A 25,422-nucleotide genomic window follows, 5' to 3' on the forward strand; every position below is an offset into this window, starting at 1 on the left:
ATTTTGTCCTGGGAGTGTCACTCAAACGCTCCACTAGCTGACTTGTGGCTTGGTGACATTTAAGGTGCTGGGCTCAACCTGCTGAGAACAATTGGCCTGGGGCTAAGCATTCACAGAGCTTGCCTGTAGCAGCCATGGGGATGGCCAGCCTCCTAGCTCAAGCCAGGAGGGACAGCAGGTGAGGTATGAATTATTCTTGACTGGAGGATGTAGAGGAGAGAAAATTCCAAAATCCAGATCCATTGATCCTCTGAAATCAGGGCGTGGGGTGATAAAAACTTCCTCTGGCTTTCAGGTAAGAAATGCTGTGTGGGTGGACCAGTGAGTACAGCCCTGTGCATCAGTCAGTACCTGCAGGACAATACAATGCACTGCCTGGCACAAGTGATTTTGTACGCATGTATTTTTTGCAAAGGCCACGTTACAACTCTCTGTAGGCACTGTCAGACCACTACAGTGCGAGTTATGTAAAGCACTTATACTCCCTAGATGGTACCTGAAACCCAAGCTGCACCCATGCTGAGTGTTAGAAAGGGAAAATCAGTATTTGGATTAATTCCTTTGACTTGTCTTGTTTCTGCCTTTACTCTTACAGCCCTTCCCCTCACTCCACACAGCCTGTGGGTGATGTTGTTGTTTGCAGGGCTGTGTGCAAGCTATTCTGTGACTTTTCTTTTAAAACAGTTCTTTGAAATTCTGCTGCTTCTGTAATGGGGTTTGAGTGAGGTTGCGTCACTGTTGTGATGGTCTGTCAAGCCACCTAATTGGGTTGACTCATTAAAACTTACAATCGATGCTTACAAGGCAGCAATCCTGTAGTCCAACACTGTAGCTAGACCCACACTGGCTGACCAAGTGCCTGCGTGTGAGTTGGGATGTGGATGCAGAGGTTGATGGGAAACTGTGTCTCTTGTGAACTCAGCCCACACCTTCTAAGATGAGGCTTCAATGTATCCCACCACTTTGCCTCCTATCTAGTGAGACTAACTGGAACAATTCAGTTTAAATCAACGAATAGGTGGCTTTTGGTCTCCAGTTCAGAGTCAAGACTACTTCTGAGATCACAAACCAAACACTCAAGGACCATCCACCATTCTCTAATGGATAGCTTAGCCTCGATGTTCATTTTTGTTAAGAAGAGTGTGAGAAGGAAATGGTGTGAGGAAAGGGCAGATATGTGTAGGCTGTAATAGAAACCAAATTCTTGGAGTAGTTCCAAAATCCATTTTGGCTTTGAATGGAAACCGTTTATGAAAAAACTCTATATCTGTGTGGGTCAAAATATTAGTTAAACCACTGCAAGTGCATTCTTTTATGACAAGTCTAATTTCTACTTTGTTTTAAACTGAGGCAACTAGGCAAAAGGACCTCACTTATTTCAGGAGTTTGATTCACTGTCCTTTTTTTAAAAAAATTTTAAGTGCAAGGATGACTTCTAGCACCATAGTTAAATTTATCTGGGAGGATGAATTGGAGCTCAGAGGTACACGTTTGTGCAGGGATTGAAAATGAGTGCAGCTTTTCTGCTAACATCAGGCTTAAACTAAACTGTCAGAAACCTCTCTTAAATGTTTGTGCAGGAGTTTCACGGGTTAAATCAGGCATGTGGGTGCCTGCATATAGATGCTGCTTTGGCCACTGTGACTCCTCAGCTGCTCATAGAAGAGCATCTTGGCTGTTTGGTGCTTCACTGAGTTTGACGGAGAGTGTCCCTTTGATAAAGGAGCAACTTAACAGAAGTGAAGGGCACTGCAGCCCTGACTTTAAAGGCTGTGGAGCCAAACAAAATACATTTGATGGTTTAGATGTAATAGACTGCACTGAATGAGGAAGCTGTCTATTCAAGGCTGTAAGCTCAACAGCTCTGCACCGAGGGCCTGGAGAAATGAGGGGGAAAAATAGGTCCTTGTGTTCCTGCAGAAATGCTTTTGCCTGTGACCAACTGTGTGCTCTGGCTGAAACAAGACAGCCGGCCAGGAGACACTGGCTGCCCAGGTGACATCTTCAGAGAATTAAGCAGTGCAGATAAACTCTGTTGTACACCAGTTTAATTAATGTGTAGCCCAAGCTGAGCCAGATATCATACTGGTCTTCACAGGAGCTTGTGTGAATCCTGTTCAGCATCACTTAACATGCCATAGAGTGTGGACAGAAATCCCCATGTCAGTGTTGTGTGAGAAAATTGTAAAGTGTCACCATTGAAACCTTCTTGGTTGTTGGTGGTTTTTTAAATACCAGTTTAATGTAAAAGCCCCACTAAGTACCAGCTGAAAACACTTTGCATTACCCTTTAAAATGTTTTTACTTCAGATTTTGTGGGTTAGCTCAGGATGAGCACTTGTCTTGGCTTTCGTGAAAAGCCATAAAACCCCAGACTTTATGGCTTAGCTTAAATCAGAGAATGAAAACACACTGTACAGCTCTTCCAAAGACAAATTATCTTTAATTTTTAAAAATCCCATCTAATCGTCATTAATCAAGCCATCCCCTGCACTAATAAGATGGAGGCGGGGAATGGAATGCCATTCCAGCTCAAGCAGCTGTTGCACATGTCAACCAGTTTCAAAACGCTTGGCAAAAGTTGTAAATGCAGTTCTAATGAGATCGACTTGTCTGCAACTAGCAAACAAATACCAGCCGCACCAAAATGTTTGTTTGCCATGAGACTTAATGGAGATTGTGTTAAAAGTTCTGCATTCAAGGGTACATGTCAAGAAAAGTTCAGATCAAGCATAACACAGTGACACTGGAATGCAGCTTTCTCCAAAATCACTGCTAATATAAAACCTGAGAAAAAGCCTCTCCCTTCTTCCCTTCTCCATTTTTTTTTTTTTTTTTTGGTCCCCCCTCATCAGGCCTTTTAACTTTCTGGCATCTCCATGCATGAGGCTCTTTGCAAAGGCTGCATTAACAAGCTACAAAGGGAAATATGTACATTTTCTTACAGGGACGTTTGAGGATGGGCTCCTGGTAGGCCAAAGACCCCCGAGTCACTCTACGGCATCCCTTGCCTCCCAGGACCCCCCAGCTGGTATGGCTCCATCAGCAGCCCAGGTTGGTTGTGGAGAAGAAGAGGCACTCAGCTGAGCCACCCAAGGTCTCCAGTACGAGAACACAGCATTGAGAGACCAACAAACAGCTTGATCACCCACCAGGCTTGACCGCCAAGCTGATTACAGCTGTTTTTCACGAAGCCTGGTTAAACAGAGCACTGGTCCAGTGGGGTTGTATTCCTGTCCAGCTAAGCCACCTTAGTGGGTCAGGCACTGCAGATGCCATGGACTCACACCTGGGCGGGCACTTAGGTGAACCAGCACATCAGTGACTTCCTGTAGAACCACCAAGGAGACCACCAAACTTGTGTGGCTGGAGAAAGCCAAGAAACAGAAATATCTAAATTTCAGAGAAGCCAGGTCTCAGGTAAGCTAAAAGCACTTTACGCCAACTGTGAAATATCTACAACACTACAATACAACTTGCAGTCCTCCACAAAAAGAGTTTTTGAAATGTGGGAAATTACAACTTTGTTCCCTAAGTAAAAAAATAACGTAAAGGAGTAAGTTGCAGTAGGACCACTTCAAACTGCTGTACTTCAAATAGTGTTTTGTAATTTCCATTTAAATGGTTTTCTCTGGGAAATGGCAATAAAACAGAAGCAGCCTGCTCCTGACTCCCAGCACACTGAGGCATATGTAGCATTACAGGCATATCTCACTGTAAAAGGAAAAATGTCATCCTAGAATGAGAAAGCTCAGTATTTGGTTTATAAAACAACATTTTCTGATTCAACCTTACAAAAGTCTTAGTTTTAGTTAAAGGAAAATTAAACTTATCCTCGACTGATATAGTGAACTAAACTTTGAAAAGCAAATATGCAACATATTTGTCCCGTCATGCACTTTCACTTTCCATAGTAACAAGCTCACTCCCCTGCTCTCAAAATAGATTTGATGCATAAGCAATATTGCTGAAAACATGTCAAAAAATAAAGCTAGGTCTACTTTACTACAAACCCATTTTTAAGGTCGATATTGCTGAAAACACATCAAAAAATAAAGTTGTCTGCTACAAACCTAGTTTTTAAGGCCAATTCTGCCATTTGGCTGAGATCAAAATAAAGCCTCCCAGCTCCTCAATAAACAGTACCACAAAGCACATTGTAGAGGGAAACTGGTAAAGTATGTATGGCTATTTTTACTCACACCGTGTGTAACTCTGTTGAAGCCTGTGCTGGCAACTAACTATTGCCATCTTATGGAGGCCCTTAGTATCGCTGCAGGTGACATCGGGCTGGCTGCTGATGCTACTGTGCTTGTTATACACCCCGTCACCCCCAAGTTAGAAATGCTCCCTCCAAGCTTAGTCAAATCCTGCAGTACAGCTCTTTTGAAAGACACGCATAACGTGTTTCATATTAAGAAGTATTGCAAGATTAAAATCGTCCCTCTCCCTTCTTTCTCTTACATAAAATTGTATTAAAGACATCTAATCCCAGGCCAAGTAGATCTGCCAAACCCCAACTTTGGCTTCTAGCAACCCAAAGTGGTATTTATTGTTGCATTTGCTTTGCCAAGCTGTGCTGCTATAGCCCACCTGCCTAGACAATTCTGTAACTAGATAGTACTCAAAGTGTTTGATTAATTTAAATTGTAGGCATGGTACGAGATGACTACTGACCTGATTTACACAAAGGAAGTACAGGCACAGAACCAAGGAGGGCTGCAGACAGACAGGGCATTTCTACCATCCAGCCCTAGCTGACAATGATCTTCACAAAGCTGAGTAACTTGGTGGATTAAAAACAAACAAAAAACCTCACCTTGTGGTGCCTTTTATCTGTAAGACATATCTGACAACTGTAATTTTTGAACGTGTTTTAATACTAATGAGCAAGCAACTTCTAGCTGAGCAGCCCATGAACATTTTCATACTCACACATCTTGTGTCGCTCCTGCGGCTCCCGACTCTGAGCATCAGCAGTGATGACATCAGGGAAGGGCATAACCGAGAAGTTAAAAACAAATTGGGAAACAAACCTTCCTGTGTCACTGGTTCCAAACCCATCCACAGAGGGAGTGAATGCAGTGCTACCTCCTGTAAAAGAAATTTGGTATTTTCAGCCCAGTGGCCCTATGAAAAAGCTTTCATCCCCTCCTGTTTCTTCAGCCAGATGTACTCTGCAGGGACACAGAAAGCTCAAAAGGATACAAAACGGCCACCTCACCTGCACAAGTGCTCCAACAGGATAGCACTGACGCACAGCGGCAGGAACACTTGCATCACTGGTACCTGCTGTTAAATCTCACCTGAGACTGCAAATGAGGCCTGAAGACTCACCTCTTATTTCTCCTAAAACAACTTAGAGATAGGCACAGATGCCTCAAACTAAAAAAAGTAATTCCTAAAATCTGTTGGCAATGCACTTATTTTGGACATAAAATTTACTCTTAAAAAAAAATTGGATGCTTTTATATTTAATTGAATCAGTGCATTTATTTTGGATGTAAAATTTACCCTTAAATATAAACGCATCCAATTTTTTTTTAAATTGTATCAGTGCAACTCTTCTACACATTTGGCATCCTGCAAGAGCATTAAATTCATTCAGGTACAAATTAGATAGTTCCCTTTGTTACTTGCCCTTCCCTCCACTGCAGAGATCTTGCATACTGCCAACAGACCTTTCCCAAGCACAGGCATGTCAGTTTGTTACCCTCAGCTGCTTTTCTTTGCAGTTTAAATACTATTCAGTTTCACAAGACTTCACCAACTTTGCCTAAAGCTGTAAAAATCTGCTGCAAAACACTTGAGCAGTTCAATGTAAATCTGGTCTCAAAGATAGCCGCGCTTAAAGTGCTTTAATTGAACCTTATAGAAGTAACAGAGCCTCAATTTAATTTGCTATTGCTGATTTGTACTTTAAATATACATAAGCTTTCTGTTCTTAGAATGATTGCACCGTGTGTGGTTTGCTCAGTACAAAACAGTGAACAGCTACACGGTCATTCATACAAACCTTGTCCGCTTCACATGACTTTTGCAAATAATGTTAAACATCGCGTTAAGTTACCTGAACCTGTCTGGAAGTCCTGACAGGTGTGACCAGTGTCATTCAGACCGGGACGCTGGGCTCCTTCCTTACTGCCCAGCTACCCAGGGCTGGGGCATCCCCTCCTTACTCTGCCCAACAGTGGCACCCAGGGGACACTTTGGGAACTGGCTCCTGTTGGAGCTACCATCGGTTTACATGTACCAGCTTTTGACTATCGAGGTTCAAAACGCTACCCCGCTACTCCAACAAGCCAGAAAGCCTCAGACCACCACCACTGGTGAAGACGAGCCAGAGCGAGGGAAAATGTACAGCACCTGAAACGCTGCAGAGGAGGCAGTCAGCCACCTCCAGAGGAGATAAGGTTACTGTACAGTCAAATGCATCAGCAAAACTGTTCTTTCAAAAAACAAGTGTGCCACATCAAGCAACAAGATATTTTATGTGTCCTTTTCTAAATAGCTACAGACTGTGAAAAGATTCCTGGGCGAGAGATTATTTTGCCCCTGATGATGCAGCTCTGCTTTTCTAGAAGTCCTAATACTCAAGCCAGTTTCCAGGAGTGCTATACAGCACATCAGTCTACACTTCATGCAATTGCCCAAGAATCAAAAGCAGCAGTAGGGCTATCAAAGCCCCAAGCATTAACAGGCATTCAGAAATCTCCATACTAAGTTATTTTCCATCAGTAGTAAGAAAAGGATGATGCTTCAGATTTTGGGCATTAACCAAACAAAACACATAGACGTGAACCCAGATGCAGAGTCCGGGACTTAACTTTGGAAGATCCCATTTAACATTCTTCCTTTTTGCACACATAAATTGGTTTCAGGTGACTCATATTTATAGTGTCTGCAAATAAGTACAGAGAGGTCAAATGCCAGGACAGCATGTCAGAGAGATAAAGATAGGAAAAGCAAGCTGTGAAGTGCAGAGAAGGCAGCACAAACACAACAAATGCTTTTCTCACTAAACCAAGGCCGAACTGAAATTGTGATCAGAAAAGTCTATGAACCTAAATCTTAGTAAGTTAAAACTCTTCCATGTCATAGCATAAGGGATTACAAAAAGGGGATTAAACTGACATTGTAATCAGATTGATCAACAGATTAAGATGAGATGAATGAAACTGACTTGTAACTTTTAGCCGCTTCCTTACCATGAACCACTCTCGTTTCTAAAAAACACTGGCACTTATAACAAGATTGAAAATACTCAGCATTAAAGTAGTTGAACTTCTTGAAAAAATTTAATAGGACAAATGTTTTCATAATACAGAAAAATTGTACATCACAGATTACATGTTTATAAGTGAACTGAATTAGTCTTTTCGTAACTGGACAGTTTCCTCTTTGATTCCATCTTTTGTGACAATGCAAATCTTAAGCGCATCCCCAGTGTACACATCTCTCTCAGCAGCAGAAATAAAGACATCTTTAACCAGCTGCAAAGCCTTCTCCAGGGTCAGAGGTACATGTTCCACATTTTGCATGTTCTTGAAGCCAATCTAAGAAAAGAGGAAAGTGCATTTTAAAGGAAGAATGATCCATCTAGCACAAAAGGTGTTTCAGTCTCTGCACTAGAATGAACAGATTTAGGCAACTTAGAAGAAATGGTTGGTCTGTTTTAGAAACCAAAGCTGGCAAAAGTATTCCTCCAAACAGTTTACAGCTGCATGACCAGAATTTTGCCAGTGCTGATCCTCTTACAAAAGTGACTGGAAGCAGATCCAGCACACGGCCAGCACAGCTCCTCCCACCCATTCAGCACACACGAGATCACAATGAACATGCAGATCTGAACTGATCTCACTCTTCAGAAATTTCTCACTGGGGTAGCACTACCAGAACTGCACACAAGCTTTTTCTCTAGTCACTTCGTAGTGAGGAACATTTCTTAAAAGCAAATATTCCTAAACATACCTCAACTTCAAAAATAACAGTTTTTATCAGGACATAACTGGTCCTACTAAATAGTGTATTTTAGGTGATAAACTTAAGTGTCCACTTAAGCATCGGAACTGGAAAAGGAGGGGAAGAGTCACTTACTATGCCTCAAACTCAAAAGCAATAAAAAGCAACTGATGACAACTATGTTTCCACAGAAGATACTTTATTTTCTGCAGTTAATAAAGTTCAAAACTAAGTCAAAGCTGAGACTTTTTGTTTTTTGTTTTAAAGTTTCTATTCCCTTCTCAGCTGATAAGAACTAAGAATGCCCATGGCTTTTTTAAGCACAAAAGTTGACGTTAGGCTCAACTGACTAAACAATACCAATATTGGAGAAGTAAAACAGGCATATTTATGCTATCAGCTAGGGGAAAAAAACCCGAACAAACACCAAAACCCCCAAACAAAAACAACATCAAAACAACATAATTCCCCAATTAAAACATTTATCTGTATTTTAAACAGGCAGTTCACTGTTTGTATCATATTGAAAACCTGAACAGATTCTAAAGCAAAACTTTGATTTCTCCTGAGAAGGTAGAGCCAGTTTATAAATATATGCATTAACAGTCCTAGCTGTAATACATTTAAAACTTCTCGCAAAAGTAATATTCCCCAAAAGTCAAGCTACATTAATTTGAACGTCACAAATGTTTACTGAGATCATAAAAAAACACCCAACTATTTTACCTGGTTATCAAGCAAGGGTTGCAGCATGGCACTTGCTGATCCAGCTGCTTTGAAAGAATCTCTCTGGTATGAGCCCACTGGATCAAAGCTATACACTGCTCCCTTCCCTGTAGGAAAAAAAAAAAAAGTATGTAATCACAATCCAGAAGGATTCTCAATACAGATAAGCATTTACCTCAAAAACCAGCTCTCTCCATAAGTAGTCTCTGGAGTACCACAGAACTCAGCAAACCTTTACCAAATAATACTGCAGGATGTTCAGACCATGCTTTCTATGGCAGGCTCACTAGGGTTGTGACCTGGTACTATATGCAAGGTTGTTTTCAGTATTTAAGCTGTAACCATGCTCTAACAGATGTTTTCTACAGTACTTACCACAGAAAAAAGTGCTGATGCAGAATAATCAAAGGAGGAGAATCTGTTAGAGCGCAGTGCCACACAAAGAGCTCTGCTGGTTCTAAAGCTAGCAAAAAGAGGCAGTTCAGCCATTGTTCTTGAACAATATGGTTCTTGAATTACCTCCTGAGTGTGCTTGGATGTCTCTGCATCGCTTTCCTGGAACCAGGGATGATGCTCTGGTCTCTTATACGCTCCCCTCTGGAGTCAGGTCAGGTTGCACAAAGCTTATTAGCTTGCGCCGGCATCAGAGATGCAGACGCACTGTAGCTCTGATGCATCAGCATTTGATGAGGACACACTAGTCAAAACGCAGCACCTGGCCAAGCTCATCCTTTCTGTTCAGACAGGCTGCACCTAATTTAACAAACTGTCCAGGGCACATGGCAGCACAGCACAGGTAGCAGAGCAGCCCTCAGAAAGCCAGCAGAGATCCCAAATCCCGAATCCCTACATCAGAACAAATAAATCTTGCTGCACCCAAATTAAGCCCAGGCACACAAACCTGCACTCTTATTCTTATTGCTACAGCACCCTCATAATTTGAGATTTACCATTATGCAGGGCAGATTAATCCCTTTCCAGGCTCCACATATCATAGACATGTCTTTGCAAGACTGGGAAAGCAGTGTAATTAGTGGTACCAACAAACTGTGGGGAATAATTGAAATCATCCAAACAAGACCACCTCTGAGCTCCTGCTCAAAGCCAGAGAACACAGTATTTTAGCAACCCAACCAAATCAAACCATTGGACAAGAGCACTGGAAGGGCTATATGTTAAACTACAGCTTCCCTGTAGAAGTCATGATTTTCATCAGAGATTAGTTAAAAATTAAAAATCTCTTTGTAGAAACCTGCCTCTGGAGTAAACCATCATATTTAATAACCTCTATCACACTCACAGGCTGGAGTAACAGTACTGCTAACATCTCCTTTAAAGATACAATCAAGAATTCCAGCAAAGCTGTTATAAAGTATTCCAGTCTAGAGTAAAGTATGAGAAGCAGGCAACGTTAGCAGATTTCACTTGTAATGAAATAATTATAACATAGTTTTTAGACTTTCAGACCTTCAGAAATGGAAGACAAATTAAGAGTGGAAGCTAGGAAACTACCCAGATGCATAAGATGCATTTGGCCTGTGTAAGTACCATAATACCTAAAGGTAGGTGTTAGGAATAGGAACATAAACTTTGTTATTCCATTGGTACACTTGAGATGTAAATGGATAGCTATTCACCTACAGAAATTTAGCCCCTTGTTTTTTCCTTTTTGTTTAAAGTCTTACCTTCTTCATCAAGTCCGCCAATTATGTTGTAAACATAGTAAGGAAAGAAACGTCGAGAATACAGAATTGTAGACAGCATCGCTGCAATAGCCCCAGTAGTCATGGTCTTGTTGTTGGAATGCTTGTACATCTGCAAATGGTACCGCATGTCCGAGAAGAAAGTCAAACACTAAATTTTACATTCAATCAGAATTACATTTTCTGTAACCTCACTACAGAAGAATCTGACACTAAGCAAGATTATTAACTATCATGATTACTGAAAACACACTGGCTTAAGAGTAAAGACTTCTTACAAGCCAAAAATTAACACTTCCCCAAAGTTTTGCAAAGAATAGATGTCACCTCATTAACTTTATCCTCTCCAGCTCTTCCATTCTTTAAATTTGTGATTTTACATTTAGTAAGAACACAGCATCCACTTCCCCTGCCTGATCTTTCACTAGCAATACAGCCATAGTTAGGATACAAACACTTGAAGAAAACCAGCAAAAGTTGTATTTAAAACATATCCTATTATTGGTCTCAAATGTGATGTTACAAATATAAGTTTCTAAATACAATAAGACAGTTAGCTACCTTTAATCTTGCTTCAATAATTTTAGTAAGGGTAAGGCAGTCACCATGGAAACCACTGCATCCAATGACTGTTCGTTCTGTTCTGTAAAAGAGAAAGAGTAGTTCTGCTGTGATTTTAGATTTAGTATGAACTATACCACTTTCTTACACAGTAGATTATGATGAAGACATTGAATGTATTTTCAGATTCTCTAACGCTACCAGAAAGAGCTGTCTAAAATGTAGTAACAGATGTTTTGTCTACCAAAGGTAACCGCAACCTGCATCTTGAAAGGACTCATTACGTGCAGGACCGCACAGATGTCTGTCTTCAATCCACCGGCTTCCACAGCAAGACAGACTAAAAGAAATTCTTAATTTCCTCATGCAGCCCTAACTCAAGCTATTGCGATTCAGTCTTGCTAGAGGCTCTGTTTGGCCATGGGGAGTCTGTTACAACCCATCACTCAGCCCAGTTTTACTCCATCTGGGCAGAGGACTGCGTTCAGACTGTACAACGGTTGTGCAACATTTATTCTGTAGGTGGGTTTCTGTGTCAGCACAACAGAACGTATCTGGCTGCAGGTGCACTGTAGAGGGTTGGCTCTTTGCTCAGGTTCAAAACGTTTCATGAACACTGACTACAGGTACGTGCATTTGAAATTTAAATTCTAGTAAACTAGAGTCTACAACCATTCACGCATACTTCTAGACTAACACAAAGCAGTCACTCAGAAAACAATTTAAATTGAAATATTCTCTCAGCCTGTCATTACAATTACAGAAAAACATCATGTGGAATGTGCAGATTGTACCACATTTGGACAGTATCAGAGAGTCAAAGATACAATAAGGAGTTAACGAGGAGAAACATAAGTTCATACGATCTTGTGTCATCAATTAAAAAAAAATGTTTACATAGCTGATGGCAGCCTACTAGGTAAGCACCTGCTACAGTCAAAAGAATGTAAATAATATGTATTTTTTAAACCAAGGGGATGCTGTCTAAGTGAAGTCAAGATAAGCATGCGATGAGCATTAGAAGTTCAATAATGGAACTACTGACAGATTTACCTCTCCTAAAACAAACATGTCTTCAAAGCGCCAGATGGTTGACTACAGAGACACGGTACAACTGGCAGCAGTGGGCACACTTGTGTACCAACACCAGGTGTCCTGATGAAGCAGAACGACTTACCACAGGATTAAGTCTGCTATAAACAAAAGTTCTTTTGATTATCCAGCCAAGAAAACACTTAGCTTACATTAGGCCTTGTATCATGCTAAAAACATTCTGTTATTAGCTAACTTTAAGAGCGTGCAACAAGAAATCTGGCTGTATCTACAACACCACATCACATCTTGCATTATAGCAAGTCACCATGACTCCAAAATCAATTTGGTTATTCTCCTTTTTTTCTGAGAATTCTGCTTAAAGAAAGTGATAGATGATTCCAGGCACGTGACATGCTCATCAATAAAAAAGGAAATTTCATCTACATCAATTCTTACAAAATCTGGACTTACAGTTTGTAGCATTTTGGACTGTCCCGGCAGTGAATTGCATAACCTTCACTCAGTCGTGTGTCAGAGGCAACAAGAGAAAAGTCTTCTCCAGCAATGGCCAACACAGTCCTTAAAGAAGAGTATTCATACAATCATGATTTTTAGCACAAATATTTTCTTAGGCAACAGAGGAGCAGACTAGATAGCAGTTCTATATCCAGACTCACGTTTTGACAAGCATCTTATATTCCTTGCTGTTTCCCACTATGCACATCCCTACACGTGACTCAAGATTGGAGGAAGAAGATGCTCGACACACCAAAGAGAATATACGTACGTGATTCTCTACTTTGACTACAAACTGTACGGAAACTTGGTAAAACATAGTTTCTATACAATGCAAGAACCAGACTCAACAGACTAGCGATTTTAGATGCCTGCTATAATGAAAGACTCACCCTTCTAAAACAGTTTGGCTCTCCAAGTGAAAACACTCCAACCAAGTACTAAGCATCAGTATCATTATACTTAAATGATCATCGCTTCTTTAATCTGATGTTATCCTTGGTTATTTATTTCCAAGTAACTGGCTTTGTGATTGTCATATGTGTGCTACCATTAAATAACAAACAGACATATTTTAAAAAGCAGTTAGGCATTATTAAAAAAAAAAAAAAATCTAAATAACACTGTCCTGGCCAGATCCTGTCACCAACTCATGAGGAAGTCATGACTTCACAGTTATGACAAGACAGCTTTCAACCCACTTACAGGTTTAAAAGCTGGTAATATGACCATTACACGGGTTCCCTGAGCCACTCTAAATAAACAAACCTGAAGGGCTCGGCAGGTTCTTATTTTGACCCGTGAAAGTTCAGGGACCCCCGAACTGGCCCAAATGGCCAAAAGCCACAGGGACGTGCCAGAACACCCCAGGAGCTGCAAGGACCCGCTCGGCCCAGGGCAAGGCCGACCCCCGCTCTCCCCGTGCTGCCCCCCTTTCCCTACAAAGAGGTGCCCGCAAGGAGAGACAAGCCCTCACAGAGAGCCAGGGGGCTGCAAGAATACAACACGAAAGACTCAGCGCTACCGCCTCTCTCCTCGGGGCCCGCTCCCCCGCGGAAGGTGATGTCTCAGCCCGTCCCACCCCCGGCCTGCGACTCCTCACCCTCCGTTAAAGGTGTAGGGAGAAAAGCGGTTCTGCACGGGCGCGCCGAGCTCGTAGCCCATCTCGGGCCCGAGGTCGACGTAACCAGCGGTGGACAACATCGCGGCAAGCCCTCTCCCTGCTGTCTCACGGCAAAATGGCGGCACCGGAGCCGGAAGTGGCGATCCACCACTCTAGGCGATCAGCGGCGGCTTCGTCTCGTCTGCTCTGGAGGACATCGCGCCCCGCGCGGGCGGGCGGTGGGGGCGCTGGCGCGCGGGTGCCCGCGGCCGTTGGGAGCGGCGCTGGCCGGTGCCCGCCTGTCAGCGGGCGGCGCTCGTCCCGCCGCGGGCTCCGCCGCTGCCGGTCCCCGCAGGGCTCTTCCCAGCCTGGGCTCGGCAGGGGCCCCCGGGCACGGCGCGCAGCAACAGCAGCGGCACCGGTTCTCGCCCGGTCCAAGCGCTGCCACCCCCGCCTGCCGAGTGCCTGGTGATGGAAGCAGGCGGGTTGGCAGCGGCTGCGGTGAGGTGATCGAAGAGCCGCTGGCGTTTGAGCAGGCGGGGAGCAGAGCGGCTCCTGCTCTGGGAAAACCGGACTCCCTCGATAAACAGTGTGACCAGTAAGGGTCGGGAAGCACCAAGGCCGCCGAGGTGGGTCACGGGGGGCGGGGCCGGGCGCCACAAGCGGGAAGCACCGGGGCAGAGGCGCGAAGAGGTGCAGGGGAGGGCGGAGGAGCAGGGACATGCCAGGGAGGCCGGTGCTCCTCTACAGGAGCGCGCCCCCCTGCCCGGGCAGAGCCGCTGTTGCTGCAGGCTCCGCGGGACCCGCGCACAGGCGGCAGCGGGAACCGTGAGGCGCTGGCACTGCCGGCCGCGCGACTGCAGCAACGAGCACGGGGCGGCAAGTTGTGCAGCTCAAAAACGAGTAACAACCTTCCCGCACATGACGGTGTGGCCGCGCCAGGCCCGGCGCAGGAGCCACGCGTGGCACCGCTGGGGAACAGCGGCCCCGTGTCTGCCGAGACACGGCACCGGCCGACCCCTGTCCCCACGCCCTCACTGAAGATGGCGGCGGGGAAGGCGGTGCAGGCGCGAGGCGGAAGTGACGCGATCGGGACGCGCCGGCGGCGCGGGGCGCAGCTCGGCTCCAGTGGGCGCTGTGCGGCGGCGGGGTGGCGCCGGGAGCGGCAGGTAGCGTCTGCGCCGCGCCCGCCTTTCTCCCCGCTCCTCCCCGGGGCCGCCGCATGCACCGCTGCCCGGGGAGCGGGGGACGACGGGTGCCAGCGCAAGCGGGGCCGCGATGGAGTGGGCCGGACCGGGCCTGGAGGGCGGGGACGTTGCGCGGGGCCGGGCTCGCTCCGCATCTCCCCGCCGGCGCCGCCGCAGAGTCGGGGCTCTCTAGGCCAGCCTGAGCCGCGGGAGGTGGCGAGAGAAGCGGGAAGGGCTCCTGCGGCGGGGAGGTAGCGGCCGCGCCCCCCTCGCGGGGCTCCGGCGCGTCTTGGGGCGAGCGGCGGCCGTTGGGGGCGGGATGGCCGCGGGCAGCGGCCTGGCTGCGGCGGGGATCGCCGTCCCTGTGTGAGGGCGGGCGGGAAGGGGGGCGCGGCGGTGGCGGCTGCGGCCTGCCGGGGCCGGTCTTTGGGCGGGGGAGGGTCTGGACAGCGCGGAGCAGCAGGAGGGGTCGCGTCATGCCGAAACTGGCTCTTTGCGAGCCCGGCCGTGTGTGAAGGGAGAGATCTTGCCAGAGTGTTTGAGAGTGGGTTGAGGTCTTCTCCAGGGCGTCTCTTGCCTCTGAACTTTGTCCCCTCGACAAAAACCTTCCCTAGCGTTTGTGGTGGAGATGCGAGCAAGCCACAGTTAGATGGTTACAAGATGAATCTCTGCGTAGGTGGTGTCCAAACTGCGGGTTCTGGCATGCCTGGTATCTAGACTTATTAGCAAACAGCTGGGCTGTCGAGGAGTTGACTTTGTTTCTTCTAGGGCAGTGTTTAGGCTTGCAATTTACTTCCAACTCGAGGCTGTAAAACCTGGATGCTCCGTTTGATATGTTTGGTGAGGGTAAAGATGATAATATCTTATGGTCATGAGGAAGAAAAAAACTCATGCCTTTTCAGGTGTCGTTTAAATACAAATGTAATTCTGAGCTCTCAGACCTTAAAAAAAATTTTAAAAAAGCCCGGATAGACTTTATTCAAATTTCAAGGTGGTTTATCTCTGGCCTAAAAATGACCTCTAGTATTTCTGGGCAATAGGTATCTAGTTCAGAAAGCTATCAATTAATGTAAAAATATTTGATATCAAGGTGTAACTTTATATTCTCCACTTGTGTCATTTATTTCCATGATACAGCAACAGAAGTATAGTTTAAAAAAAAAGAAATCATGCATAAATTTCACTCATGTACCTGAAATCTGCTTTCATATATTTCTTTTTTTTTCTCATAAAATGTATGTCGTTGTTTGAAATGTGTTAGTGCTTTATTTTATGGACACGGATGGAAGAGGGTTTCCTAGTTCTGATTTGACCAGTGATGCTTTTCTCATAGAAGAAAAAATATTTTTGGAAGCCCAAGCCGTAAAATGGCCAGGAAGAGACTTGCAAGCAATGTGCTGGTAAGCTTGTCAGTTAGTAGTCAGTGGAATTCAATTGTAGAAAAAAAAATCAGTGCTTTTGCAGGTAAAGCAAAGCTTGGGAGTAGAATGAGCATTAACAACTTGAGTTGTTTATGCAGGAGGGTTTGGTTAGACAGGCCTGCTCCTGTGAGTCAGGCTGCCTGCCAGGGCCTTCAACAGAAGCAGCTGCAAAGGTTCTAGAGAGTGTGCTCAAAAAGTTATTTTTATGGATTGTGCGTGCGTGTGTGGATGTTCTTATATATATTTGTATGTGGGTGTCTCTTATCTAACAGCAGCTGATAGGTTTGCTTTTGGTTTTGTGTTTAGGTATTATTCTCAAGGTATCACTTTTTCTCTTTCCAGGCTTTGATTAGTATTTTAGACTCATAACATACAGTTCTATGGAGCTGATGTTTTACTGTCACTTTCAGCTTGGCTTAGAAAGCTACTTTGCTGGAATGTTTTAAAGGGTTAAAAACCCTCTAGGATTTGAAGTTAATTTAAATTGAAGGAAATACGTCGGCCTCACCAAAAAAAGAACTGGAATCATGGATCAGAACAACAGCCTGCCAGCCTATGCTCAAGGCTTAGCCTCCCCTCAGGTAAAACCAAATTATTTAATATGCAACTGTGATCTGAATTTATTTGTGAAAGTGTTTTGAGTTTCTTGCATGTAACTTCAAGTTTTTTGTTTGCAGATCTGAAAAATTCTGCTAGGTGTAATACTAGTATGAAGCAGAATTTTAAAACCATCAATCTCTATATCCAGAGGTATAAGAAACGTGGAGATACATGGGGTTCCTTTAAGTTGAAACATGACTGACAAGTTGGAAATACTAATTTAATTCTGGTGGTTACCCTTTAAATGAACATACATAATGGACTGTTGCTGCACTATGAATGCATTTGGTACGATGGGCACAGTCTCTGTTCAAACAATTGCAAGATAATTTGTGGGTCAGAGTTGAGAGGTGCTTGCAAGGTAGTGTCAGAAGAGTATCAGCATCACTAGCTGGAGGTGGAGGTGAGCAATGCTAGAACTGACAGATTCCTAGAGGTAATCTTTTATTCTATAGAAGAATTGCACTTCCAAGGGCTTTCTGTTTTTTAGTGAGTTACTACTATAAGCCTCAGATTTGATGTGATCAACTTATGTTGATTTCTTTTTAGACTCCTTCTGATAACCTTTTATCTTAAGAACAAAATGGAGTCAACAGGATCTGTGCTTTCTGTTTCATGCTTTCTTCTGTAGGGTGCAATGACTCCAGGAATTCCAATTTTTAGCCCAATGATGCCGTATGGCACAGGACTGACACCACAGCCTGTCCAGAGCACCAACAGTCTATCCATCCTAGAGGAACAGCAGCGGCAGCAGCAGCAGCAGCAGCAAGCAGCACAGCAATCTACATCACAGCAAGCAACACAGGGAACATCTGGTCAAACTCCCCAGCTCTTCCACTCACAGACTCTTACCACAGCCCATTTACCGGGAACCACACCTCTGTACCCCTCTCCCATGACTCCGATGACTCCAATAACTCCTGCAACGCCGGCGTCCGAGAGCTCTGGGATAGTGCCACAGCTCCAGTGAGTGTCCCACGCGTTAGTGCAGTGTGTCCTTTCTCAGAGAGCCCTTTAAAGGCTTAGAACCAAAGCCACATTAGGAATGGCATACTGCATTTTGGTGGGATGGGAGGTCCTGAGAATTTATGGGTCTTCTCTAGCGATATGAGTAATTTTTGCTTTTATTTTTAGCTTAGCTTCATTACTAAACCACTTAGTAATATAAACAGTTTCTTAGTGATTTGTCAACAATAGGTCTTCTAAGCATGCCAGTGGAGGATGTTATATATGTCTTCATTTAGCACCATTGTAACTTTTAACTCTGTGCACTTTAGGAGTTGATGGTGCTTTAGCTATAAAGTAGTCTGGGTTGATAATCTGGTATTTCAAAATATGTATACCTTGAAACATATTCTTATTTGTAATTCATCAGATACTTGTGATCTGTTTACAGAAAGGCAAATAGCTCCACTTTGCAAACAGCTCCACTTCACTGTGCATAACATTTTATTTGTGAGGTATTAAAGCAGAATACAGGAACTCTCACAGCTGAAAGGGAATTAGAAGGGTAGAGGGGAAGAAACTAGGAGCTAGGGCTGAGTGGTACTTAATATTCCATATTCCTTTTTCTAGTTCATGGCTGCAGCAGAGTTTGTGATAAGGGGAAAAAAATAGAACTAGTTCTAGGTTTAGGTATGAAAGTATTTTCACCAAACTGTCAGTTTTAAGGAGTTTTACAGCAATTTATGGAAGGTCCAAACAGAAGTGGTTGATAGCATTAATTTAAACTGAAAGAGTAGTTCCCTGTATTTCGTGTGGATTTTTGTGTGGTTTTATTTGTTTGTTTTTATTGTTTGTTTGTGTTTAGTGTTGTGTTGTGTTTTGTTTTGTTTTCTCCATTGAGTACCTTTAGATTTCAGGGTTTTCCCAGAAAACAAGTTTCCAACACAACTTTGCATTTAGGAACTTCTCTTAAACTTCTAGAGACCTGCTATCCTATCACCTGGCAAGGGGTTTACCTCCTGGGTCATTCCCCTTAGTCCTGTACCTCTTCCTCCTCCTTGAAGGGCATACCAAGGAAAGTTGCAGATGGTACTGTTGCTACCTCATTTTCTCCTATGTTCAGCAGCTTCCCTGATGGTGAAGGAGATGGGCTCTCAGCATCAAGAATTTTTCCTGCCAAACTGAAATAAAGATTCCTCTCATGAGACACTTTTCATAATAGCTGGCAGATAAGGAGGAATCAGCAGTTATGCCTGAGAAGCTACTGCCCTACAAAAGGAGGTTCCTGAGCCAAAACACTGTTCAGTGCTCCTGTCAGCAGGAAAGATGTCATTTAAACTCACTTGGAGAAATAAATTAAAAAAATAATCAAGCTTGCTTAAAAATGAGGAAGACACATGAATTCTTTATTGTCTTTTTAATGTATTTCTCTGAACTATCTTCAGGAATATTGTGTCCACGGTGAATCTTGGTTGCAAACTTGACCTAAAAACTATTGCGCTTCGTGCCCGAAATGCTGAATATAATCCCAAGGTAAGAGGAATATATTAGAGCTCATCCTATAACAGGTATGTCAAATGCACAGGTTGTGGGTGTAGTTTGCTGTAATAAATTGAAAAACCTTCCTACTATAGATGCAGTTTTATACTACAGTTAGAAAAAAAAAATTCTTCAATAAACTTGGAACTTTCTGTCAAACTAGTAAAAAGCACTTTCATACTGACGTAGCTGTGTTTTACACCAGATTGTAATTATGTGGACTTAGAAAGAGCACAGCACATTTAGGAAGAACCTAACCAACAGTGTAATACACTGCCGAAGTTGGTTGTTGTAGAGCTGGCCTCTGCTGCTCTTCGTATGGGCTTGTTTGTTTGTAGCACTCCGAAAGTTCCTTTTTCACATGACTGTGAAACATCTGCTGGTGAAGTCTTGTTCCTTGTCTCCCAACAAGGAGAAAGGAAGGAAGAACTCAGCTCCTGAGCTCCTGCCAGAGCCACAGTTCTGTATACACTGTGGCTTCCTCCACCTGGCTGCTCCCCTGCAATTCTTGTGGTTGCAGCACTGGTTTTTCAGAGTGTCGCTTGCCTTCTGAGCTCTGTTCCTTCATGGTGTCCCCCAGTACTCCCACCATCTCCTTGCTCCTGATGGCTAGGTTTGGTGGAATAGCAAAACAAAATTGATTTTTTTGCATGTCAATTTCTAATTTGCTTGCTGCTTCTAAATAGTCTGTTCAAGTGTGGGATTTTTTTCGCTCAGGAAACTTTGAACAACAGCAGAGGACCTTGTGTGTTGAATCAAGAAAATTATGTTGCTTCATTTTTCTTTCAGCTGGCTCCTCTTGGAAATGTTATCTTTGCAACCACAGTAGTTGGGCGCTATTTCTAGTAAAAGTTGAGATGTTGTGTAGTTGAATTGACTTGCCTCGGGAAGGCTTTAGTCTTTCTAGGGTGTGGGGTTTTTTTGTTTTTTTTAATATTTGGGATTTTGCTACAGTTTACCTGAACTCTGTTCTCAAAGATTAAAGCAGGAATGCAGATGATAAGTAACTGTTACTCTTAAGTTTATATTGGTGATGCTGTTACATAATTGTATGTGAGTAAGATACTAGAGCAGCAAAAATTAGAGCATGTAATGGTAACTGTTAAGGTAGGGGTAGGTGGCTGAGTATAACTTGCAGGCTGGAAAAATCAATACAAAATGCTGTTTGCACCAGCGGAGAGAAAGAAGGGTTATGTAACACTCCTGATTTTTCATCAGTACATTCATCTATCAACGAGAGATGTTGCTTGGCTGTATTACTTAAGCCATAGTTTGACAAATGTGCTGTTAGGTAACCCACGCTACCGCCTTGGTTATGTCAGCAGGACAGCTTATGGGAGTGCATGGTGAGCTGGGCCAAGTTAAATATAACAGGCAAACAGGGGTTTGTGTGTGTGTACGTGCCCACATCAGTTTCTAGTATCTTGCTTCAAAGTGTTTAAAAGTACTTTGAAATGCAGGCAGAGTTGTTACAGTACTCAGAAAGAAAACCTCCAGCTAACCGGGCTGCTATGTTCTGTTGTGGTAGCTGAGGTGACTTCTGTTTACACAGAACTTTGATCTCCAGCTGTTCTATTTGCTGGTATTCTAACACTGGCCAGGTTTTTAAGACACAGGAACAAACCAGATCATAAAATATTTGCAGGTAGATAGTGTTCCATCCTTCTTATAACAAACTGAATTTCAAGACATATGGAAGTTTTTTTAAATTATTTTTAAGATGGTCTCTGTTGCTCTGTTGCAAATGTTGGCATTATTTATATGTTACTTATACAGTAATGAGAGATGAGCTTAGGAAAATAGGAATGCAATGGCAAATATCCTTGCTGTCTGACTCTACCTCTCGGCATGTGTTTGAAGCTTCTTAGTATTTAAGCATTTCAAGTAAATTTTGAGTGATCCCTAAGTGTTTGAACTTAGTATTTCTTTGCAATACAGTGTAAATTGCTACTTTGATTATAGAAATTTGGATTTAATATTATGATTACAACAATATATCATTAATAGATTCCATGTTCACATTTCAGCGTTTTGCTGCTGTTATTATGAGAATAAGAGAACCACGTACTACTGCACTTATATTCAGCTCTGGAAAAATGGTGTGCACAGGAGCGAAAAGGTATGTTTAGGCATTACAAGCAAACTAATTCAGGCTGTCTTTCCTCTTGTACCATGATGCTTTAGAAAGACTATTACAGTAGTTGTATATATACAACAAAGTTGCACAGGTGCAACTAAGCTTGCTTCCCAATTATTTCAAATAGACTGATACACTTTTCTTCACAAAATGTCTTGTAATGACCGAAAGGACCTCCCTATGGAAGGGGAAATGGTGGTTCTGTTTCTGAAAATTTCAATGATTGTGCACTAGAACTGCTGAAACTGAAGAGGTGGTGGCCCAGGAAGAGTGATTTTATATTTGAATAGTTTCATTTGTCACAGGCTGAGAGCTCCAACTCTCTGGTCCCTGTAGTCTGATCTGTTCTTAACATGATCACCGAAGCATAAGAATTGAAAACTAAACATAAGCTTAACTTCAGTGGGCAGGAGAGAAGTTCAGCTCTGAAAAAGTCTGTTAGGAATCCAGAAGGAAGCTAACGGGCAGAAATGAATGAATAGAGCTGTTCAGGAAGTGCTTTCTTTGCCTTGTGACGCTTGAAGTTCAAGTTGTCGTACTTTGCATTAGGAGCAAACAGATCCTCAGCTGTTTACAAAACCAAAGCAAACCGAGTTCTGCAGCAGCATGTAAGGCCATGCAGTTGTGTTAAACCCAGGCTTGAATGCCAGGGCTGAATCAAGCAGGGGATTTTGGCAGTTTACACATATTTATAGAAATAAGCATTTTCTAGCAGTAGTAGTAGTTCAAAGTTGTACACTGAAAACCTAAGTAACAGTTTTCTCGTCTCATTAGAGGGACTCGGGTCACTATTTTAAGAGTGTGAAATCCGTGGATTGATAATTTACTGTTTTCTGCCTCATGAACAGTGAATACAACATTAATGGTGGTCTAGTGCTAAAATTAGCATGCAAACCAGTGCTAGTTGTTAATCGTGGATGTAAAAATCTTGCACGTGACCTTCTCCTCCCCCTCAACACAGATTTTTTTTTTTTCTCCCAGTTATATATTTGTGGTTTAATGCTATTTGCTTCAAGTAATATTAACTGAGGAAATAATATACATATCCTTTTCTCACTTCAGTGAGGAGCAATCCAGACTGGCAGCAAGGAAGTATGCACGAGTTGTTCAGAAACTGGGTTTTCCTGCAAAATTTTTGGATTTCAAAATTCAGAACATGGTTGGCAGCTGTGATGTGAAGTTTCCCATCAGATTAGAAGGACTAGTACTCACACACCAGCAGTTCAGCAGGTAAAAAAAATGCTTGCTTATCTCTCATTCTTGCTGCATATGGACTATCTAAGTGACAGATGTGTTTAGATTATTCCCTTGCACCAGAGGGAAACCCACATCTTTGTTCCCATCGCTGCTCTGCCTTGGGTGTAACTGATGTTGCCCAATATGAACCCATCATAGTGATCTCCCCTGCTGGTCTCTCCCAAGTTTCAGGGAAGTCTGCATCTGCTCTGCCCATTGCTGCAGTCCTGCCGATAAAAGACTGGAGCATGTGTCTGCAAGCATGTTTAAACACTGTCACACTCTTCTCTTACAGCTACGAGCCCGAATTGTTTCCTGGCTTAATCTACAGAATGATCAAGCCAAGAATTGTTCTGCTTATTTTTGTTTCTGGAAAAGTGGTTTTAACTGGTAAGCGAAGACAGTATCTTACTCCAATAGGCTAGATTTAGACTGTATGACTGAGAACACACAATGATACCAGAAGTAAGCTGCTGGGTACTTTCCTTTAGGCAAGTGACGGTATTGAGAAAGAACAGATAGTTCAGTATTCTGTGGATAAAAATGCACAAAGCAAACCACATGTTTCGCTAAATCCACATAAGCAATGACTGTGAATCCTAATCAAGTGTGCAGGTGCATAAGAAGCTGTAAGAGCACAGGCAATGTTTCTGGCAAAATCTGAAAGCCTGTTTCTGTGTGGTGGGCGTGAGTGACGGACCTAACTGTTCTTTGACAGCTTGGCTGGGGGCTGCTGCGTCCTTTGATACAGTGGCCAAAGAAGGGGAGATACTCGAGCTCTAGGACCTCCTCAGCCTCAGGCACTCCACCTGCACACCTCATGCTGAGTCTTACTATGGATAGAGAAAAACACAAAGGCTTGCAGCTAACAGAAGCAGCATAGCCCTGCTTTATGGTGAGTGGCAGGCCTCTGCAGCGCTCTCCATTCCCAGATCTGGCTCCCCAGATGTTCACACTCTCACAAAAAGCTCTACCAGTAAGGCCTTTCTGCAGAAACATCCTGTAGGACTGTGCTGTGTAACTGGGTCTCCTGCATAAATTATGGACAGAAAAATCCCATTTGCAAGTATAGCATAACTGCAAAGATGCTAAGGAAAGATTTACTGTTATCAGAATAAGCAGTGAGAAGGCTGATAATGTGTGCTCTATATGAAATGTGTATTTGAAAAAAATATTGTAAAAATAGGTATTTGTGGATACACTTGGGTTTTATGCAGAGTTGCATTCTAATAAGCATTCTAAAAGCTAAAATTAAGTATTTGGCAAAAGGTACAAACTAACTTATCTTTTTTTTCTAGGTGCTAAAGTACGAGCAGAAATCTATGAAGCATTTGAAAACATCTATCCTATTTTAAAGGGATTCAGAAAGACAACGTAACAGTTTCTACATATTTCAGAGAAATCAGGGGTATATTTTAAAAGGTATTGTGTATGGCACAGCAGTAACGAGACAGACTTCCAGTGAAACTGCAACACCAGGACTTGGACTATTTCCCAGTTAGTGCCTACTTCCCTGATGCTCAAGGGGAACTGTATTCTTGATTATGTCTACTGAGTTACTGTGAGTTGCTTTACTGGGCTGTTCCTGGAGCAGTCCCTCTAAGTTTTATTTATATTCTAGCTTTTAAATAGTTTTAATGCCAGTTCTGTTAATAGAAAAGCCGTAAGTTGGTTTAAAAGACAAATGCAACTGTGTCATTCAAGTGTATAAACCACTTAAGTTGCCATGTATATAAGTTTTTAACTTCCTTCCATAAGACCATGGTTTTTATAGTTTCCAGAACTTAAGCTTTTAAATTTCTTCAATTTTAAATTTCTTTATTGCCAGACACATTCCCTCTTTCTGGTATTAAGCAAGACAAAATAAATTTATTAATGAAAATGGCTCACTGTACATATATATATAATATATACCTTCTCTTTCTTCCTTCAGCTCCACATGTACAATAAACCCTGTTTATACAATTATGGGAACTGTCTTAATGAATTTTAAAATTACCCAGCTGGTAAAGTAAAATACATTGAAAACTTTTTTTTTTTTTTTAAATTTAATCTGGATTTTTCAAAGGCACATGCACAACTGTAAGTGACTTGTCTTTTGGGGAGAATCTTAACAATGCTCTGGCTCGCTTACCAGCACTCACATCCTTGGCAACGTCTAGCTTGAATATTGCTAGTATGCTAAAGCAAAAGAGAGGACTGGTTAAAGAAGTTTATGTTCAAATATGTGTTGCCTCATGTTCAACAGATGGGATTTATGCAGGTCTTCAATAGCTACACTTGACTGAATTGGAACAAAAGATCCCTGCTTAGCATCTAGAATTTCTTTCAATTACTACTTTTGTATTTTACCAACTATGACAGTCTCACTATATTAGTGTTCCTGTAAAAATGTCAAAGCCCTTCCGACTAGAGTCAGTATATATATAGTCTTATCTCTGAACTGTGCTTGAAGCTTTATGGGCTGAGAACTAAAAATAAACTTTTTTTTCTTCAGTAAATTCCTAGTAATAGTAACCTCCTTTCTATGACTTGCACATTCTTTCAAACAGCTTTTATCTAAAACTAACCCCAATGTAACTATGGTCTATTTACTAAGTTGATGTTTCATACCAGACCAAATGAAGTTTTGGCTGGATTTCCTGCTCCACTTGCAAGTCCTGAGTGACCCTACTCCGTAGTCTTCTCTACTCACACTGGTGTTTCTCCAGGCATTTTAATAATTAGTTTCATGGATCTTATCAGAAAGCTG

The 25,422-nt window shown here is 42.8% G+C and overlaps 2 protein-coding genes across 10 annotated transcripts; one reads left to right on the forward strand and one right to left on the reverse strand.

Moving 5' to 3' along the window:
• Window positions 1-7,279: 7,279 nt before the first annotated feature.
• Window positions 7,280-13,762, reverse strand: PSMB1 (proteasome 20S subunit beta 1). The gene is made up of 6 exons (XM_065630574.1): window positions 13,606-13,762; window positions 12,459-12,566; window positions 10,953-11,034; window positions 10,374-10,503; window positions 8,689-8,795; window positions 7,280-7,556 (listed from the first exon to the last, which is right to left on the reverse strand). The coding sequence occupies exons 1-6, from the start codon at window positions 13,704-13,706 to the stop codon at window positions 7,371-7,373; spliced, it is 714 nt and encodes a 237-aa protein (XP_065486646.1). The 5' UTR covers window positions 13,707-13,762; the 3' UTR covers window positions 7,280-7,370.
• Window positions 13,763-13,806: 44 nt separating this feature from the next.
• TBP (TATA-box binding protein) lies at window positions 13,807-25,288 on the forward strand. 9 transcript variants are annotated; one of them, XM_065630566.1, is made up of 9 exons: window positions 13,807-14,234; window positions 16,054-16,192; window positions 16,556-16,794; window positions 17,445-17,779; window positions 19,204-19,291; window positions 21,325-21,416; window positions 22,497-22,664; window positions 22,966-23,060; window positions 23,969-25,288. In XM_065630566.1, exons 3-9 carry the CDS (start codon window positions 16,741-16,743, stop codon window positions 24,046-24,048), a joined length of 912 nt encoding a protein of 303 aa, XP_065486638.1. In that variant the 5' UTR covers window positions 13,807-14,234; window positions 16,054-16,192; window positions 16,556-16,740; the 3' UTR covers window positions 24,049-25,288. The 9 variants fall into 9 exon arrangements, with proteins under 9 accessions (XP_065486638.1, XP_065486636.1, XP_065486642.1 ...); XM_065630565.1 differs by lacking the exon at window positions 13,807-14,234 and adding an exon at window positions 14,704-14,774; XM_065630571.1 differs by lacking the exon at window positions 13,807-14,234 and adding an exon at window positions 14,704-14,774 and having other exon boundaries at window positions 16,624-16,794.
• The last annotated feature ends 134 nt before the right edge of the window (window positions 25,289-25,422 follow it).

The sequence above is a fragment of the Caloenas nicobarica genome, chromosome 3 (assembly GCF_036013445.1).
Source record: "Caloenas nicobarica isolate bCalNic1 chromosome 3, bCalNic1.hap1, whole genome shotgun sequence".
NCBI lineage: Eukaryota > Metazoa > Chordata > Aves > Columbiformes > Columbidae > Caloenas > Caloenas nicobarica.

Excerpts from the sequence above, each read along its gene's own strand:
- TBP (XM_065630566.1), top strand. The coding sequence starts at position 16,741 with ATGGATCAGAACAACAGCCTGCCAGCCTATGCTCAAGGCTTAGCCTCC. Across the intron at positions 16,795-17,444 it reads AAGGCTTAGCCTCCCCTCAG|GGTGCAATGACTCCAGGAAT; the intron begins GTAAAACCAAAT and ends TTTCTTCTGTAG. Across the intron at positions 22,665-22,965 it reads ACACACCAGCAGTTCAGCAG|CTACGAGCCCGAATTGTTTC; the intron begins GTAAAAAAAATG and ends CTTCTCTTACAG.
- PSMB1 (XM_065630574.1), bottom strand. The coding sequence starts at position 13,706 with ATGTTGTCCACCGCTGGTTACGTCGACCTCGGGCCCGAGATGGGCTAC. Across the intron at positions 12,567-13,605 it reads CCCTACACCTTTAACGGAGG|GACTGTGTTGGCCATTGCTG; the intron begins GTGAGGAGTCGC and ends CTCTTCTTTAAG. Across the intron at positions 11,035-12,458 it reads AGTCCAAAATGCTACAAACT|AACAGAACGAACAGTCATTG; the intron begins GTAAGTCCAGAT and ends TCTCTTTTACAG.